General features: G+C 36.4%; 2 protein-coding genes and 1 long non-coding RNA gene across 7 annotated transcripts; 2 read left to right on the top strand and 1 right to left on the bottom strand.

The window, feature by feature from the left end:
* Positions 1-163: 163 nt before the first annotated feature.
* dennd11 (DENN domain containing 11) lies at positions 164-7,381 on the top strand. Of its 5 annotated transcripts, XM_052582181.1 has the most exons (11): positions 164-742; positions 1,503-1,602; positions 1,872-2,030; positions 2,441-2,597; positions 3,464-3,602; positions 3,779-3,910; positions 4,146-4,296; positions 4,394-4,462; positions 5,279-5,470; positions 5,587-5,636; positions 5,842-7,381. In XM_052582181.1, the coding sequence occupies exons 1-10, from the start codon at positions 364-366 to the stop codon at positions 5,597-5,599; spliced, it is 1,491 nt and encodes a 496-aa protein (XP_052438141.1). In that variant the 5' UTR covers positions 164-363; the 3' UTR covers positions 5,600-5,636; positions 5,842-7,381. The 5 variants fall into 5 exon arrangements, with proteins under 5 accessions (XP_052438141.1, XP_052438138.1, XP_052438140.1 ...); XM_052582178.1 differs by lacking the exon at positions 5,587-5,636 and having other exon boundaries at positions 5,846-7,381; XM_052582180.1 differs by having other exon boundaries at positions 5,587-7,381.
* A 117-nt stretch (positions 7,382-7,498) lies between these two features.
* On the bottom strand, positions 7,499-11,291 carry agk (acylglycerol kinase). Its single transcript, XM_052582183.1, has 15 exons — positions 10,879-11,291; positions 10,685-10,724; positions 10,311-10,390; positions 10,133-10,208; positions 9,931-10,023; positions 9,794-9,826; positions 9,618-9,712; positions 9,454-9,523; positions 9,285-9,364; positions 9,149-9,206; positions 8,899-9,046; positions 8,469-8,566; positions 8,301-8,371; positions 8,057-8,141; positions 7,499-7,958 (listed from the first exon to the last, which is right to left on the bottom strand). The coding sequence occupies exons 1-15, from the start codon at positions 10,986-10,988 to the stop codon at positions 7,827-7,829; spliced, it is 1,269 nt and encodes a 422-aa protein (XP_052438143.1). The 5' UTR covers positions 10,989-11,291; the 3' UTR covers positions 7,499-7,826.
* Positions 11,292-14,548: 3,257 nt separating this feature from the next.
* On the top strand, positions 14,549-17,194 carry LOC127977780 (uncharacterized). Its single transcript, XR_008158357.1, has 4 exons — positions 14,549-14,828; positions 14,991-15,177; positions 15,972-16,086; positions 16,160-17,194. It is a non-coding gene; the product is annotated as an uncharacterized LOC127977780 (long non-coding RNA).
* The last annotated feature ends 570 nt before the right edge of the window (positions 17,195-17,764 follow it).

Raw genomic sequence — 17,764 nt, 5'->3', positions numbered from 1 at the left:
TACAGTACATATGTGCATGAATTCTGACTGTCATGGAAAACTAATTATGGTCGCCAGTGAAGTCGTCATCATATTTATTTTAGTGTACTGCGCACACAGACAACATCATACTGTGTTTATTTTTCGGGTGGGAGTTGGTTGATCACAATAACCCTCTTGCACCACGTGAGCGGAAGTATGTGACATCATCAAAATAGTGTACGCCTGGGTAGCGTCTGTTACCCTGACTGGATTACTACATTTAGGGATCGTTTGAATTGCAAACGCTATGTTCCGTTTCATGCGTGGCGTTTGTCGCTTTGATTGACCGCTCGGTATCGAGTGCGACGGCTCTGTTTATTTCTTCTAGATATCGAAAACACTATGGTGGAGCAGTCCGACCGCGCTCCGCTGCTGGACTGGGAGGAGGTTCCCTCGGCCGAACTTGCCCCAACGGCTCCATCACCGGAGACTGAGGATTCAGTGCAGTCTGGTCTGTCTAGTTACCCGACCGAGGGCGGTGTACGGGCAGATATCTCCCTGAATGCAAGCCCGGCGACACCGAGTAGTGTAACAGCTGTTTCAGATGAAAGTGCACACTCTCCCCAGAAACACAGCGGCCCGGGAGGAGATGCTTCCGCCGCTGATGAAGAGGGAGACTGCGCCTTTCATGGACTGTCAATCAGGGATCGGAGGATCGCTGGATGGGAAGAAAAAGATCAAATTGTTGCAGTGTTTGTTGTGACTTTCGACACAAGATCTGGTGAGGTTCACTGTGAAATACTCTAAAATTGTAAAACAATGTCCGAGATGATGATGATGTGGATGAAGAGGAGAAATCTTTGAAAAATCTAGTTTAAAAAACAGGCTGAGTTCTCAGAAATATTATAATTATAATCATTGTGCTTTCACACAGTGTTGAGCTTGAAAACGATTATTTACAAATGTTTAAATTAGTAAAACTATATTTTTAACATCCTAATGATCTTAAAAATCATTATATATATATATATATATATATATATATATATATATATATATATATATATATATATATATATATTGCAAAATATTGCAAATCTAATTAATAATGTTGTTAGTAGTTACAATGTTTCTTTGCTGTTTATTCTTTTTTAGAAATAATATTAATGGAAGATTATGCCGACTGCTCTTTTTTCAATTTTTATGAGACAATATTCAAACAGTTACACCAATTATTTTTAACTGTATGTTATAAAAACATTGATAATAACTCTTAATTCTGAAACTAAAAGCATGTTCGTCATATAAGTGTATAGTAGTTGTCATAACACATGTAAGGAAATGAATATACTATGAAGTGAGAGTGGTATAAGTCATACAGCTGACTACTGTACTGTTTTTAAGACTTCCTCTTTTTTCATAGGGAGTTCAGTGGAAAAAGTCATTTAGAGAGTTTTGTGTTCTTCTGCAAACACTGTTTGATTAAAGCCTGGTCCAACAGCTTCACAATTGTTTACATAGGCCCACATTGTCTTTTACAGGGAACATGATAGAATGGTGCCTACCTCAAGATGTGAATCTGGAGGGAGTAGAGTTCAAGTCTATGGCAAGCGGCTCTCATCGGATCTCAAGTGACTTCATGTGGGAAACTTTCATAAATGCCACTGCATTAATATAAGAGACAGAGGACATTTGTAACATTTTGCTTAATAATGCATATCTATATCACAGGCCTACCATATATAAATACATACATATAGTTTTGTTTTCAAATGAGTAATTCATTCAAGATGTTTTGTTAGAAGATGATGATAATAGTTTGGTTATCAGTTGCAAATCTTCAAACATCTTAAATTTGTGTGCATGTATATAGATTAATCCAGGTGAAATGTGCTTGTCTTATCTTTCAGATATTTTCGTAAAGGCTGTTACTTTGGACTAGCGTGCTTTGCCAACATGCCCGTGGAGAGTGAGCTGGAACGAGGAGCTCGGATGAAATCTGTAGGGATTTTGTCTCCTTCTTACACACTGCTATACCGTTACATGCACTTCCTGGAAAATCAAGTCCGGTAAGTGTGTGCTTGCTTCACATTGTTATGTCGCGTTCTCTTAGGCCCTGTTTGCACTAGTGCATTTTCATTTAAAATTAAAAATGCACTAGTGTAAACAGGGCCCTATGCTTTTGCATGCATCATTTCTATTTTAAGATGTTATGTATTAAACATAAGCTCCGAGTTGCATGCGATGTGACATGGAATTTGTTTAATTTGGACTCACTCGACTACATCTCTTCTTCAATCAGTTAAGGTGATTATGTAAGATTAAGGTGTAATATGCAGCATGTAAAATTGTAATATAAAGTTGATCAACCGCGTTAAAAATATGTGTTGCTCAATGTCTGCATCTAAATAAAGCAACTTCCTGTTAAGTGCAATGCATTTTATGACCACACCAACAGTCTGCAAATGCTTTCTTGAAGGCACCAGTTGCAGTGCCCAGGTCAGTATTCTCCACTGGAAGCTTTCTATGAGGATAAAAAAGCAGTGTTGCCTCTGGGAGGAAACGGTTTGGTTACAGCCTGCCCGACCAGTGCTCTTGGGCCCATTGTCAACCGCTGCATGCATCCAGAGATGAAGGTTTGAAGATATAAACCCAACATTATCTGTCACTAATCAAAGCTTCAGCTTCCATTAAATTCCAGTTCAAATATGTATATATTTTAATGACAGTAGTATTAGATAATTAGATTTTTTTTTTCTTTTTCTGATGTGTGTGTTTCTAGTTTCTGATGAAATCTAGGCCAGGCCACTCGGGGAATTTCATGTTACTGATTAACCAGGGAGCAGTGCTTCTGCACCTCCTAGCAGCATTATATGCATATGAAAAAAACTATTGTGAGACAATTTCTCTGTCCACAAACCACAAGATCCTCTATTGTTTAAGAAGAATTCCATACTCTTTTTAAAAAAATACGCTGAGATATACTTTAACTCAGAACTAGATTTGGTTGTTAAGTAAAGCCTTGTTCAGTCTTGAAGATGCACTTTCTAAATCCATGTTAATGGTTTTTATAGTAATAGATACAGAAAATTGGTTGTTAATATAATTAAAAAAATAATGATTTCCAGTATAAAGTACACAAACATTATAAAAAAATATTTTTGAAAATGAAATTGTTCTTTGAACTTTGTATAAGTGCAGTATGAATTTACTAGGATGTCAGGGAATTAAAAAAGAACAAGACTAGATTGAATTACACTTTCTATTAATCAGCAAAACACTTGTGATTATTGGCTGAATGGTCTCTCACTGAATGATCTCTAACTGTTATTCTAATAATTTTTTTTAAATAATTATTTTACTTTTTATGATATAAAAGCTGCCATGTTTTCTTTTTTACATTTTGAGAGCCGGTGTGGTACTTGTGATGTGTCTATCATTTAATAAGAGATCGGAAGAACAAATCATGTCCCTTTTCTGTTCTCTGTCCACCTCCGATCAGATCACACACCCAGCTGGCTGCATGTCCCACTTCATCCGCTTCTTTGGAGAGCAGATCATGGTGCTGTGGAAGTTTGCTTTGCTCAGGAAACGCATCCTCATTTTCTCTCCTCCCCCTGTCGGTGTGGTCTGCTATCGGGGTGAGAGTGGAAACCCATTTACACGCACATCTCTATGCATATTTTCCATAACAAATTAAAGACAGCTTGAGAATCCATTGATAACGATCATGCACATGCTCTTGCACATTGTCACTGATTTGTGTATTTTTAAAGTTATATTTTTGACACAATGTTTTTTGACTTGCATCTCTTAGTATACTGTTGCTGCTGCCTTGCTAATGTATCCATTCCTGGGATGGGCGTTTCTGTTCCGGAGTTACGCCCTTTCTTCTACATCAATGTTGCTGACATCTCCGCACTTGAGACTGAGCCGTCTTACGTGGCCTGTAAGTGTCACAGTCAAGAAAAGGACTAAAGTTGGAAGCAAAATGCATAATTCCACAGGCACAAAAAGGTTAATTGTTGTAAACAATGGATGTTAAATAAAATCCGTTAGTCTAGAATGAGTTTAGCTCTTGGTAGTGAGTTTAGGAAATAAGAGCCTTTACGTCCAACATAAGTAAGTAAGTAAGTTACTCTGTAAGAAGAAATCAGTGGAGTAATTTTTATCTGGGTTCTCAGGTACAACAGAGAAGATCTTTGAGGAAAAGAAGGAGCTGTATGATGTGTACATTGACAATCAGAATGTAAAGACACATAGAGAGAGCCTCCAGCCTCTGCTTAGACTCAACAGTGCGGACAGAGAGAAGTATCGCAAGCTCTGTGAGCAAAGGTATGTCAGCCTTTTAAAATCTCAAAAGCTTATGAGGAAAAAATTTACTTAGAACTTATTGTTCCACAGGCATGTGATGGTGTTGATATCTTTGCAGACAGTTGCTGCTGTACTCTCAGGAGGTGGATGGAGACTGCGCTTCTAATGAGGAAGAGCTCTTCATTTTGTACGTGATGGAATTCTACGACTCAGCACAATGATGGAAGTTTATCACATCAGCAGATTTTAATGAGACCGAAAGAGTATTTGGAAGAACACAATACACTTTTTGTGAAAATAGTTGAACCTTGATTAAGAAAAACTATTGGGAAACTGATGGAAATGATATATTTTCATACTTTGAATTGTGAATAGTAAAAAAATAATAAAAGATAATAATTGTTATATTATAGTTCAAAAGTTTGGGGTTAGTAAGATTTTTTTTTATAATCTCTCATGCGTACCAAAGATGCATTTATTTGATAAAAATACAATAAAAACAGTAATACAGTGATCCTTCAGAAATCATTCTAATATATAGTCTGATTATATGTATAATATGTATATATATATATATTTTTTTATTTTTCAATGAATAGGAAGTACAAAAGAACATCATTTATTTAAACAGAAGCTTTTTGTAACAATTTATTGATGTCTTTACTGTAAATTTTGGTTAATGTAATGCATCCTTCCTGGAAAAAAGACAGTAGAAATGTCTTTAAAAAAATTACAAGCCCCATGTTTTTTTTAATGGTAGTGTGTTTGTTGTACATTTATATGATTGCATACAGTATTTTTAACCCTTAAAAATCCCCCCAAAAAGTTATTTTCTAGTATAAATGCTTTTGGAAGCCAACTGTTTTTTAAAAAAATTTTTATGTATTACATTTTTGGTTTTTGTAGGAGTGTTTTGGGGTTTTGTTGTGCAAACCAATGGAAAATGAAATGTTTAAGTTGCTGTGATTAATCTTTATGAAATTTCCCTCTGTTTGTGTTCCAGGTTCTTCATGGAGCAGAACAACAGAATCTTCCAGACCCTGTCTGAGGTGGCAGGGAGCGCCGATCCTACCCTGACTGCTGAACACGTGAGAGCCATGGGGCTGGATCCTCAGGGTGACCGCAGTTTTCTCGTCGACCTGCTGGAAATCTACGGCATCGATGTCATGCTGGTTATCGACAACCCCTGCTGCCCGTAAGACTCTCAGTCTCTGCCGCTCTCTCTGGAGCCCGTTTTCTTTTAGGGCTACAACACACTGCCTACTGATTACCTGCTTTCTTTTCTCTCTTTCTCTGGCCTGGCTTTCTCAGGAGCCATTCCTGACCCCTCTGGACCGCACTGATACTGCTAACACCAAAAGGTGCAATCCATCTGCAGGCTTTTTGTGCACTCTGCAGCCAGGCAATCCAATGACGTCTGTCTGCTTGTCTGTCTATTTTATGTGCTTAGTATCCTCACAGCCATCTTGGATTTCTTCTCAACTTGTTTCAAACACATGATGATCTCTGTGCCTCTCTCTACTGCTTTTTATTGTGTGGTCTTCACCTGTGACTTTGTTCTTCTAGCCAGTGCTGTCTGGGGGAACTGAAGTGAATATAAATCTGCTTCACTTGGACACCGGAGAATTGAAAAAACGGTCCGTCAGCGGGGAACTCTCACTTGCCGGATCCACGTATTTATGCTGGTAACAGCGGTTTGGTAAAGTCTGCTTTGAATGTCAGATCTGTATTTCTAAAACTTTTATGGATGTTGCACATTACACACATTAATGTGATGGTGGAGATTTTCACAGTCTTTGCCACATTTTTTTAACTTGTACATGTACATGTGAACAGTCGTTTCATTTTGGGGAAAAAACAGACATCAGTCTCTTTTTGTTGTGTTACTTGTGGATTTTTACTGTGCATGGACAATAGACACAATCTGTTCCCTACTCTAGTTTGGCACAGCACTTAATGACGTATATGAATGGGGGTGAACAACAGTGTACCCAAATGTTATCTGATGAATGTGGCTGTCATTTCAATGCTGTCTACGCCATTCTCTTGTTTAAGCATTTGCAATTATTACACTTACTAAATGGACTGAAAACTACTGAATTGAAACATAAAATGTGTATTTGTTCATTCTGGACAGGCCTTTAATCACTGTCACTCTTGGTATTGAATGTAAATTGTACATTTAATGCACATATGATTTAAACAGACACAGAAATGTGACCTTCAGCTTTTTAATCTGTTCTGAAGAAATGAATGTGATTCTATTCCTGTCGGTCATCAGTGAATGCTCCTGATTATTATTTGTTAAAGACTTTGAACATGTATTATTATTTAAATGTATTTGGGTCGATCATTTCTGGATAACAGCAGCAAACTGGCCTCACAAGGCTGATCGATTGTGCTTTTGTGTGTGTTTATATTTTCATCCTGTGGAAACCCTAACTGGACACTTAATTATTCATAAAGCTGGTGAAGTTTAAAAGAAAATGTCAATGGAAAAGTATTTACTTGACCTTGAGTTTAAGTAAACCTTGAGTTTACAGTTTCCGTTTATTTCAACCTTCTAATAAAATAATTAATAATGATAATTGATTTCTTGAGAATGAGTGCAGGCACTCAGGTTTGTCACAGTTTGATGGATGAAGATCTTTAAATTACATTAAATAAAATATTTAAATTAACAATAAATACTACTGTTGATTATAACCTAGATTTGATTGAATGTGAATATTGTTTTTACATTTCTTATCTATCAGAGAACTTTCTATATTATAAATCTTTGAAACCATCCTCTTGTAGGATGTTGCCTGGTTATTTAGTGTCCTATTGTAAATGAATGGAGATGTATATTATTGTACAGGTTGTCTGGTGTTGTGTATGTGCGATAGTTTTGTGAGTTATCTAAGTGTTACACAAGTCTTTGTCACAATAACAAACTAAAATAATGTTGGGTTTTACTCTACTGGTATCACAAAGCACTAGTGTAATGCCTCTGTCTTACACACTATACCTATACAGTAATACAAACTAACAGCATGTGTCTGTGGTTTTAAAGCCACTGATTCTTATTCACATTTGGAAATAAACGGTTCCTTCTTTTCTATCACATGCTTTGTTTGTGCAGTATTTGGGGGTTGTGTTGAGAAAAACAAAACACTGGTTTACCTGCAGGAAGCTACAAGATTAATCACACATGCATGGGGAAGAATTCAAATAAACAAAATAAGAGATTAATAATGACTTTTATTCTTGGTCCTCATCTGGTCAGACACTTACAGTATCATGTATTGCTTTGAGTTTCTTAAGCAAGTTCTTGAGCCATTTAAAGTAAACATACCTGTTTTAAGTTAATAACATCATCCATGCTGTTACAAACCAACAATATAATAATCTAACTGCTGTTTCTTAAAGTCCATAGACCACAGATTGTTCAGTTGGAGTATGGTGACCTTTATGAGAACTCAAAGTTCATTTGACTCCTCTTTTTGGTGTATGTCTTCCAGTTTCATCAGCAGTCCCGCAGGCTCCTCTACACATTTTAACAAGCATCATCACGGAGCCTGAGCAAGCTGCTCTCTGCGCTCCGCGCTGCAAAAGAACCTCAGTTTCCGAGGTAACAGTCTCACTTCCACAGACATCGCCTCATATTCCTCATTGTCAATGTCATAAAAGCCGGCACCCTCCTGTGGACAAGGAGAAGAAAAGAAATGGATCTAAATGGCTGCATAACAGCTTAGATCAATGGATGATTACAATCTTATAATTCTAGTAATATCCTGACCTCTGGGAGACTGAGACTAGCAGCACTGGCCTCTATCTGCGAAGCATCTTCTATTGGCTCCATCGGGTTCAATACTTTCTTAGTTCTGAATGACAAAGTGTTATAGTGTCAAAAACCTAGAAAGGTTTCAATGGCAAATTAAATGAAGTCACTGAAGTTCAGCAGACGAAAAAGTGCAACTGATTCAACGTGAGGTAAACCTCCCATTTCTCCTTTCACAAGCAGTTTTGTGAATGACACTCACCCTTCTGTGATGAACTGACCAACTGTGAGAGAGTCTGAGTCCAGGGTTATCACCATAGAATCGTCCTCACGCTGAAGACGGTAAATGATACCAGTCAGGACATATTCTATTGAACTAGATTACATATATTCCCACGAAGAGCAACTATTACTGTATATCAGTACTCACTCTTTTGACAGGGTTCTTATTGTGTGTGCTAACTGTGAGCTCCAATGTAGAAATGTCTTTGCTCTCCCATCGCTCTGGCTCAACCTCTTTTGGTGGCTCTACCAACAGAAAAGGTATTAAACATGAATTAAAATGTTAGACATCCTATAGTCTCAGCCTCAGACGTCACACCCATTGGCTGGACGTCTGATTCATTAAACTCAGAAAAATGGAAAAAGTCATCATGTTTACAATTGTAACAACGAGAACTTATCAGGATCAGCTAAATGCTGGACTGAAGTTCACAGCATGGACTCTTGATGAATGAAGACATTGCTATTTATGTTTTATAAATGATTATGTTTTGAACCTGCTTTGAGAAAATATTAGAATGCTAATATCCATAAGCTATATTTTATATGGAGAAATGACTATAAAAGTGCTAAACCACCTTCTATAGGAGGGTTCCAGTAGTTCTTGAGTCTGCGGTAGATGCGGAAGAGGAGGTTCGGCCGGGGTGGTATTTCAGTGGGAAGGTCAGGTGGACGAGGTACAGGAGCCAGATAAGAGAGGGAGGCCTGGTGAGTCTGTGGCCACTGCTGTAAGAGAGAAGAGATTGTGATCAATCCAATATTGTTAACTCACACGAAGGCCTTGATATATGTTGAAACTGAGTTAACAATGCAGAGAGCAGCACTCACCTTAAGGCTACTAAACCAATGTGCTGCTCTTGTTTTCAAGGGTCCAAGGTACCAATATCTTAAAAGAAAAATTCACATTAGAAATACACATTTGCATTTTATATTTATGCTGTGAATAAAAAAATGATAAGCATACTTGCTGACAGAAGAAGCGACGTCTCTGAATGCACCCCAACGTAAGCCAAACAGAGCAAACACTGGCTGCTCCTTCTCACTCTAAAAACAGAAATTACATAATCAACTCTGTGTGAACAAAAGCTGGCAAACCTTAATGAGTTCTTTTTCAAACTGCCTGACAAATTCACTTTTATCTGAAGAACATCCAGTGGAACGGTTTCTCCTTTCAGTATTGACAGGGTTGCAGAGGTAATGTGCCTGAAAAAAAAAAAACAGAAATGTATGACATAGGATCACACTTTTCGACTTTTTGGCAAACAATTTTCTTGAAAAGTGAAGTCCTGAAACTTACTGTACTTTGTTGTCAGAAACCAGATGTAGACTCTGACTCAAAGAGTTACTGGAACCCAGAGGAATGAAACCGATTGGTATTTTACTGAAGGTCTCCTGTGGTACAGTAGTTCAAATTCAGAAAACTAACTTACTATAGTTTAATAACTTAAAGACAGTTTTATTACTAGTAAATACCTCATCAACTCTGCGTAGTAAGCCAGTTATCACCTGTGTAACAATCAACACATGCAAACATTTAAATATGTTCAAATTGTCAGAAATATATATATATATATATTAAATAATCCCACTTTATGAAGATCTTTCTGTACCTCCTGTAATGTCCCATCACCTCCAGCAATGATCAGCATATCTGTTTGATCCATCAGTTCCATGAGCTTTTTTGCCTGGCCTTCAAAATCAGTCTGTTACAGGCAATTGAGCAACAAATCACAAATTATTAATACACTAAAATACATAGAAAAATAACCTGTACCAAAGGACCTTAGCACTTAAATAAATAAAGAATGTTACCTTCACAATTTTGACCTCCACACCAGCTAAGTGTAAAATGGGAGCTGCATTCTTCTCAAACAACCTATTAGCTTTTCTGTAGATAAAATATAACTATGATAACACAAACAAACTCACAAAGCTTTAAAACATTTTTTTTTTATAGCACAGTGAGGGCCATGAGCATAATCAATCATACCCGTTACAGGCAGCAGGATTTAGAATGACCATGGCTTTCTTCAGATTCTCCTGAGGTCCAATTATCTTTTGACCAAATGCCTGGAAATCACATACAACATATTTACCTGTAATGAACCTTTGAGTACTGGATCATAACAGTAAACTAAAACTACAACTAAAAAATTAAAAAAAAAGTTACTTAAAAAAATAAACATTAGTGGATTGCATTAGTAGATTACTTTATTTCAACTAGTTGCCAGAAAAATAATTCTCATTTCATTTAACTTGATGCACTAAAATAACTAAACTGAAATAAAAATGTAAAAAACTAGAACTAACAAATATTAAAATGACATTCATGAGCACGTTGTTTTCAAACTACATTTCCCTTACCCTGGCCTCTATACACGCTTCTCGTCGCAGGACATTGTCACTGTGAAAAGAGTACTAGAATTAATTAGTACAGTTAATGAGTTGCCAGACAGACAGACAGATAGACAGATAGATAGATAGATAGATAGATAGATAGATAGATAGATAGATAGATAGATAGATAGATAGATAGTCAGATATGTAATAACACAAACCAGTGCTTTCCATATAGCCAGTGTCCTCCATATGACATCACACACACAGCAAATGTGGATTTTTTCCAGTGATTTCTTAATGTCCGAAACACTTTCACTACTCGAGCCATTATAGTGTATTACTGTATATCAACTGTCTTTTTAGATATCCCAAAGAAGGTACACTATTGCACGGAAACGCAACAAGAATTGAGTGTCGATCTTCACCGTTGACATTCCATCGTTCCTCTCAAAGCATGACCGGTGCAACCTCTATATTTCTCCTCAAGGGCAATATACGTTCCGCATCAATTTTGTCGTAAAATGTGACTATTTTGTACTTTACCTTTGAAATAAAAGTTATTGTATATATCTCAAATGATTATGTTTTCGTTCTATGTTTTAATAGTTCAATACTATTTCTGTTCATAACGAAATCACAGTGCCAGGAAACTCTGTACAGGGTGGGATTGATTTGAGAGACGGACCGATTCTAGAGCATGCGCTGTTATAAATAAACAAGACTGTGTTCGAAATGGCATATTTGTTTACTGCGTACTGCCCAGTGTATACTGTCTACTATTTGTGTGTGAAACAGTATACAATAAGCAACAAATATTTCAGAGTAGTGTGCTAAAGTGTTGTCACATGACAAAACATTAATTCAGCACAGCTGCTGAGGTTGTTACCTAACAAATAAATGGATTAACCATTCTTTTTACAAAGGCTTGTTAATTAAGGATTCATACTTGTTAACAATGCTATTTTGCCCAATTTAACTCATTTCATAATTAATGGACTTTACATACTGAGCAGAACTAATAATAATTGTGTAGATAGTAGTTAGGTGGTAGATATTTATATTTCAGTAGCCTATTGTAGTACGTTATAAACAGTGTATTAATTATCATACTTAAAAATATTAATAAATTAATGCAAGTTTATTGAGACAAAAACCTCCCTATACCTTACCCCATAGCACTATAGAGTTAAAGGTAACATCATTTGACTTGATCAGAAACGTGCTGTAGAGATTAAAGTACAATTTATGTATGTATAAAAGTGTTTTATAATTACCTTTTATAATTACCATTCCCCGCCTCCAGTTCACTCACACGTTTTTCAAAATGAAACATTACATTACTATTCACAGTAGCCTATACACGCAGCATAATGCAATATAGAAGGAGTTGTATGGAAGTAAGCCATTCAGAACACAGATTCTGTTCTGATTTCTGTGTGCTGAGTTTTGTTTAGCAGATTCTGGTAAATATCATCCGGGTATTTAATGCATACAGAAAATTTGCACACTATGTACAGCATACAGTATTGTTCAAAATAATAGCAGTACAATGTGACTAACCAGAATAATCAAGGTTTTTAGTATATTTTTTATTGCTACGTGGCAAACAAGTTACCAGTAGGTTCAGTAGATTCTCAGAAAACAAATGAGACCCAGCATTCATGATATGCACGCTCTTAAGGCTGTGCAATTGGGCAATTAGTTGAATTAGTTGAAAGGGGTGTGTTCAAAAAAATAGCAGTGTGGCATTCAATCACTGAGGTCATCAATTTTGTGAAGAAACAGGTGTGAATCAGGTGGCCCCTATTTAAGGATGAAGCCAACACTTGTTGAACATGCATTTGACAGCTGAGGAAAATGGGTCGTTCAAGACATTGTTCAGAAGAACAGCGTACTTTGATTAAAAAGTTGATTAGAGAGGGGAAAACCTATAAAGAGGTGCAAAAAATGATAGGCTGTTCAGCTAAAATGATCTCCAATGCCTTAAAATGGAGAGCAAAACCAGAGAGACGTGGAAGAAAACGGAAGACAACCATCAAAATGGATAGAAGAATAACCAGAATGGCAAAGGCTCAGCCAATGATCACCTCCAGGATGATCAAAGACAGTCTGGAGTTACCTGTAAGTACTGTGACAGTTAGAAGACGTCTGTGTGAAGCTAATCTATTTTCAAGAATCCCCCGCAAAGTCCCTCTGTTAAAAAAAAGGCATGTGCAGAAGAGGTTACAATTTGCCAAAGAATACATCAACTGGCCTAAAGAGAAATGGAGGAACATTTTGTGGACTGATGAGAGTAAAATTGTTCTTTTTGGGTCCAAGGGCCACAGGCAGTTTGTGAGACGACCCCCAAACTCTGAATTCAAGCCACAGTACACAGTGAAGACAGTGAAGCATGGAGGTGCAAGCATCATGATATGGGCATGTTTCTCCTACTATGGTGTTGGGCCTATTTATCGCATACCAGGGATCATGGATCAGTTTGCATATGTTAAAATACTTGAAGAGGTCATGTTGCCCTATGCTGAAGAGGACATGCCCTTGAAATGGTTGTTTCAACAAGACAATGACCCAAAACACACTAGTAAACGGGCAAAGTCTTGGTTCCAAACCAACAAAATTAATGTTATGGAGTGGCCAGCCCAATCTCCAGACCTTAATCCAATTGAGAACTTGTGGGGTGATATCAAAAATGCTGTTTCTGAAGCAAAACCAAGAAATGTGAATGAATTGTGGAATGTTGTTAAAGAATCATGGAGTGGAATAACAGCTGAGAGGTGCCACAAGTTGGTTGACTCCATGCCACACAGATGTCAAGCAGTTTTAAAAAACTGTGGTCATACAACTAAATATTAGTTTAGTGATTCACAGGATTGCTAAATCCCAGAAAAAATAGTTTTGAGTTTGTACAGTCAAAGGTAGACACTGCTATTTTTTTGAACACACCCCTTTCAACTAATTGCCCAATTGCACAGCCTTAAGAGCGTGCATATCATGAATGCTGGGTCTTGTTTGTTTTCTGACAATCTACTGAACCTACTGGTAACTTGTTTGCCACGTAGCAATAAAAAATATACTAAAAACCTTGATTATTCTGGTTAGTCACATTGTACTGCTATTATTTTGAACAATACTGTACATACTGGATGCTGCAAAAATAGTAAGAGTAGTATGATAGTATGGCATTTGAACACAGCAATACACTTTTGTCAGTAGGCACAATTATAATTTTTTACCTTATAAACATTTGAATGTTTATTATTAAGTTGTAAATAACCAGAGGAAGAGTCAGGCATATCCTCTTAGTTATCCATCATGCTGATTTGACAGCAATGGAGGTTGAAAACGTTGTTCTTCATTTGTATCTAGATAGCTATTACTTTCCATTAATGTAAAACAAATTAACTTCTTGTTTAAATATTGTTTTTATTGTCAGAGCATGGCAGGATAATTTATCTCCCAATAATTTACAGCACTCAGTTCTGCCCAGCATCACATATGGACCTGCTGAGACATTCTTATCTATTGAAGTACTTACAATACTGACGAATGAGCCACTTCACACATTTTGAATCGAATATTATTTACTATCTTTTGTATTCTGTTTATAGGTGATATTTTAGGTCATGTGGAAGACAAGTTTTGAACATGTTGATAATTTAGAGACCTTATAAATTTGACACATTAGACTTTAAAGTATTCACATATGTGTTGGGGCCTTGTTGTAATAGTCAAACATTTTTATTTAAATAAATAAATGCATTGATAAAAGACAAAGGCAAACGGAGCAATCTGAGACAGGAAATCGAGGAACTGCGGCGTCAGCTAAAGACAAGGGAGGAAACAGCTCACTCAGATCCTGAAGAGAGCCCATGTTATTCTAGCAACTAACACTAGCAAGTAAACCTTTCTTAGCAGTCATCAGTTTTATTATATGATATGTTTGTTTGTTTATTCCTGATTTAAATTCAGATATGATTGATTTGTGTAATATAGGAGCCTCTGTTGATGGTCCTCTCAAACGTCTTCCTAATGATCATTTTGACCTGGTGGTGATAGATGAGTGTGCTCAGGCTCTAGAGAGCAGCTGTTGGATTGCTCTGCTCAAAGCACGCAAGTGCATACTGGCTGGGGATTACAAACAGCTGCCACCAACCATCAAATCACAGAGGTATGAAGGAAAAGGAATATATCCTACTGTTGTGAAATATTTGGTTTATGGTATCTATTCTTGATGAGCTCTTAACCTTTTCTTTTCATGATATAACTATCAATATACATGAAATTTTTGGTCAGTATTTCAGATTATGAATGTTATTTATATCGTTCACAGTGCTGCATCTGAAGGCCTGTCTGTAAGCTTAATGGAGAGCCTGAGAAAGAAATATGGAGACTGTTGGTTCGAATGTTGACCTTTCAGTATGAATAGTGCCATCATGGGGTGGGCCAGGCTTCAGAGCAGATGTATGAGGGCAAACTAATCGCACACACTTCAGTGGAGAAATACTTGCTTTTTGGGGGTTAGTTTCTTGAGCAGCAAATCATCATATTAGAAGGATCATGTGACACTTAAGATTGGAGTAGTGCCCTCAACCCCCCTCTGTTTCAGTTTGGCTCAAAGATTTGATCTTTTTTTTAAACTTGAAAAAATTAAGTAAAATATCAGAGGTACGGGGGAATCTTTTTTTTTGGCAAAAATGTATCACATTCTTTCAGAATTTAAAAATCTTAGATGTAGATTGACTGTCAGAATAAAATAACCGTTATTTTATTATTAATTTGTTTCTTAATTGTTATATGTACGTGTATGTATGTGTGTATGTATCTATATGTATATATGCATGTATTATTTTTTATTAATTTTATTTTTATTTATTATTATTAATTTTATTATTATTATTAATATTTTATTTTAATTTTTTAATTTAATTTTTCTTCTCGTCACAGATGTCATTGTGTTCTTATTGGGGATTACTTGTTGGGGCTGGGTATGGTTGTATAGGGTGTTTGAGGTGGTATAAAATGTAAAAATGCTATTTGCAACAATAAAAAAATCTATGACGAGTAGTTGCTAAAAAAAATCAGCTTTGACATCACAGAAATAAATTACATTTTTAAATATATTAAAATTGAAATATTTAATTTGATATTTTATTTTTGATAAGATAGATGCATTCTAGATTAGCATAAGAGACATCTTTCACATCCTTACCTTCCCCAAACTTTTTAATGGCAGTGCATATTTTAGGTCTGCTAGCAACCTCTATATAGAAAGAAAGATACATTTGAAAATAACTGAATGCATCTTGAACAGAGACCTGGCAGGTGTTGCTGATGTTGAAGAAACCAGAATTCCTCTTCTGCTCACTGACATTGCAAGCTGTGGCCTGAATGAAATGATACAGATGAGCAGTCCAAAAGAAATCAAGGTTGATATCAGCTCACAATATTAGTGCTTAATTAAGATATGAAATGCCTTTTGAATGTTTTTTTTATGTACAGAATGATCAGTGTGGCTGTGACTGGTGCCAGCTTGTGGTAGTGTGCAGTTCTCAGACTGCTGAAACCATTACTTCCTCAAATCCCCAGTGGACTATATGTCTGAACATGGAGAGGTTTGTACTGCCTTTGTGTACCTGGAAGACTGTGTGGTGCACAATTACATCCGTGACGAAAAGGAAAAACAGATCTACAGCAAAGATGCTGCGTACAAAACAGAAACCCAAGATCCAAGGCAGGAAAACAGAACTAGAACAGAAGAAAAGTGCAAACAACAAAGTAGAGGACTGAAATCAGTCCAATGTTCAGCTTGGCCCACATATCAAACAAACGTAAAGATGCCAATCAGACATAAAATAAGAAAACAGAGATAAAGGAACAACTTCCAAACTTTCTGAAAGACCCAAACAAAACAAAGCTACAGTTTCCTTCCATTTGGATCAAATGCACTGGGATCAGGAGAAACGAGAGGAGAAAAGCCAGGAAAAACAACAGAGTTTGAGACGGGAACCAGATCCCAATGCAAGTAAAAGCCAGTCTGTTACGAAACACAAAGGAACTTCTAAAGGTTTGTGTTCTATATCCCAATTTCTTTCATTCTGTTGCACTTCATCAATATGTGTTTCTTTCAAAGGTATAGATATAGCTGCAGATATAGCTGCAGGTGCCATGCCAGATGACGATTTTGATGCTGTCATTGATGCTGTGGTTAAAGCCAACAGCATTTGTGGTTTTGTGAAGTGCAAAGCCAGTGTCCTGACACTAGGACCGGGCAGCTATGCCTCTACTGTAACAGACCATACTGTCTGAGTCACCATATACCTGAAGTAACTTGCTTTTTATTTTATATCAAAGGGGTCATATAATGAAGAACCATATTTTGCGTTATTATTTTAAATAAGTGTTCATTATAAAAGGAAAGCAGACTGTATCTTTCAGAAACATGACCTTTACAGTTGTGATGTAACACAGAGCTAACTGGTTAGATGCGATTATTCATAAAAACCAAACACTCAGTGTTAGAATTAAGTGGCTCAAGTTCTATTTAACAATGTTCCTGACCATTTCATTCGAGTGAGGGTTGAGAATAGTAATTAAAATATATTATAAAATAATAAACAAAATTATGATATGACCTATAAAACATGTAAACTATTTAAACTAAAGATATTTGATGCAAAATGCATTTAAAATAAAGTATGGTCTTTTTAGGTGCAAGGATGTCGAGACAAGGCAAAAGTTCAAGCTAGAATGAGGATAAGTAAATAATGGTTCTGCTTCATGCAGGAAGTTAAAAGAAGGACAAATCAATAGATCAAAATAAAAAAGCATATCTGCAGAGAAATCTAGACTTTAAACTCAAAGGCATCTAAAAAAAAAAACTCAAGCCAAAGACGAAAATAACTGAGATTCTAGGAGACACTGGATCAATGATGTTGTTTAATTTAAATGTGACGGTTGAAAGAGATCTATGCTTTAAGTGTTGGCTTCACAAACATTCGGGTTATTATGAGTTCCTGAATAAAGCTGAGAACAGCTGCCATTTATTACAGATTCACACTGGCATGGTTAAATGGCAAACAAATCACAAATGCCAGAAATACTGGC

The sequence above is a fragment of the Carassius gibelio genome, chromosome B18, assembly GCF_023724105.1.
Source record: "Carassius gibelio isolate Cgi1373 ecotype wild population from Czech Republic chromosome B18, carGib1.2-hapl.c, whole genome shotgun sequence".
Classification (NCBI taxonomy): domain Eukaryota; kingdom Metazoa; phylum Chordata; class Actinopteri; order Cypriniformes; family Cyprinidae; genus Carassius; species Carassius gibelio.
Note: the sequence above shows the minus strand (reverse complement) of the source record. Positions and strands in the feature narration are given on the sequence as shown.

Excerpts from the sequence above, each read along its gene's own strand:
- dennd11 (XM_052582177.1), top strand. The coding sequence starts at position 364 with ATGGTGGAGCAGTCCGACCGCGCTCCGCTGCTGGACTGGGAGGAGGTT. Across the intron at positions 743-1,502 it reads GACTTTCGACACAAGATCTG|GGAACATGATAGAATGGTGC; the intron begins GTGAGGTTCACT and ends TGTCTTTTACAG. Across the intron at positions 3,603-3,778 it reads CGGTGTGGTCTGCTATCGGG|TATACTGTTGCTGCTGCCTT; the intron begins GTGAGAGTGGAA and ends TGCATCTCTTAG.
- agk (XM_052582183.1), bottom strand. The coding sequence starts at position 10,988 with ATGGCTCGAGTAGTGAAAGTGTTTCGGACATTAAGAAATCACTGGAAA. Across the intron at positions 9,524-9,617 it reads GTTTCTGACAACAAAGTACA|GCACATTACCTCTGCAACCC; the intron begins GTAAGTTTCAGG and ends TTTTTTTTTCAG. Across the intron at positions 9,207-9,284 it reads GTCGCTTCTTCTGTCAGCAA|ATATTGGTACCTTGGACCCT; the intron begins GTATGCTTATCA and ends TTTTCTTTTAAG.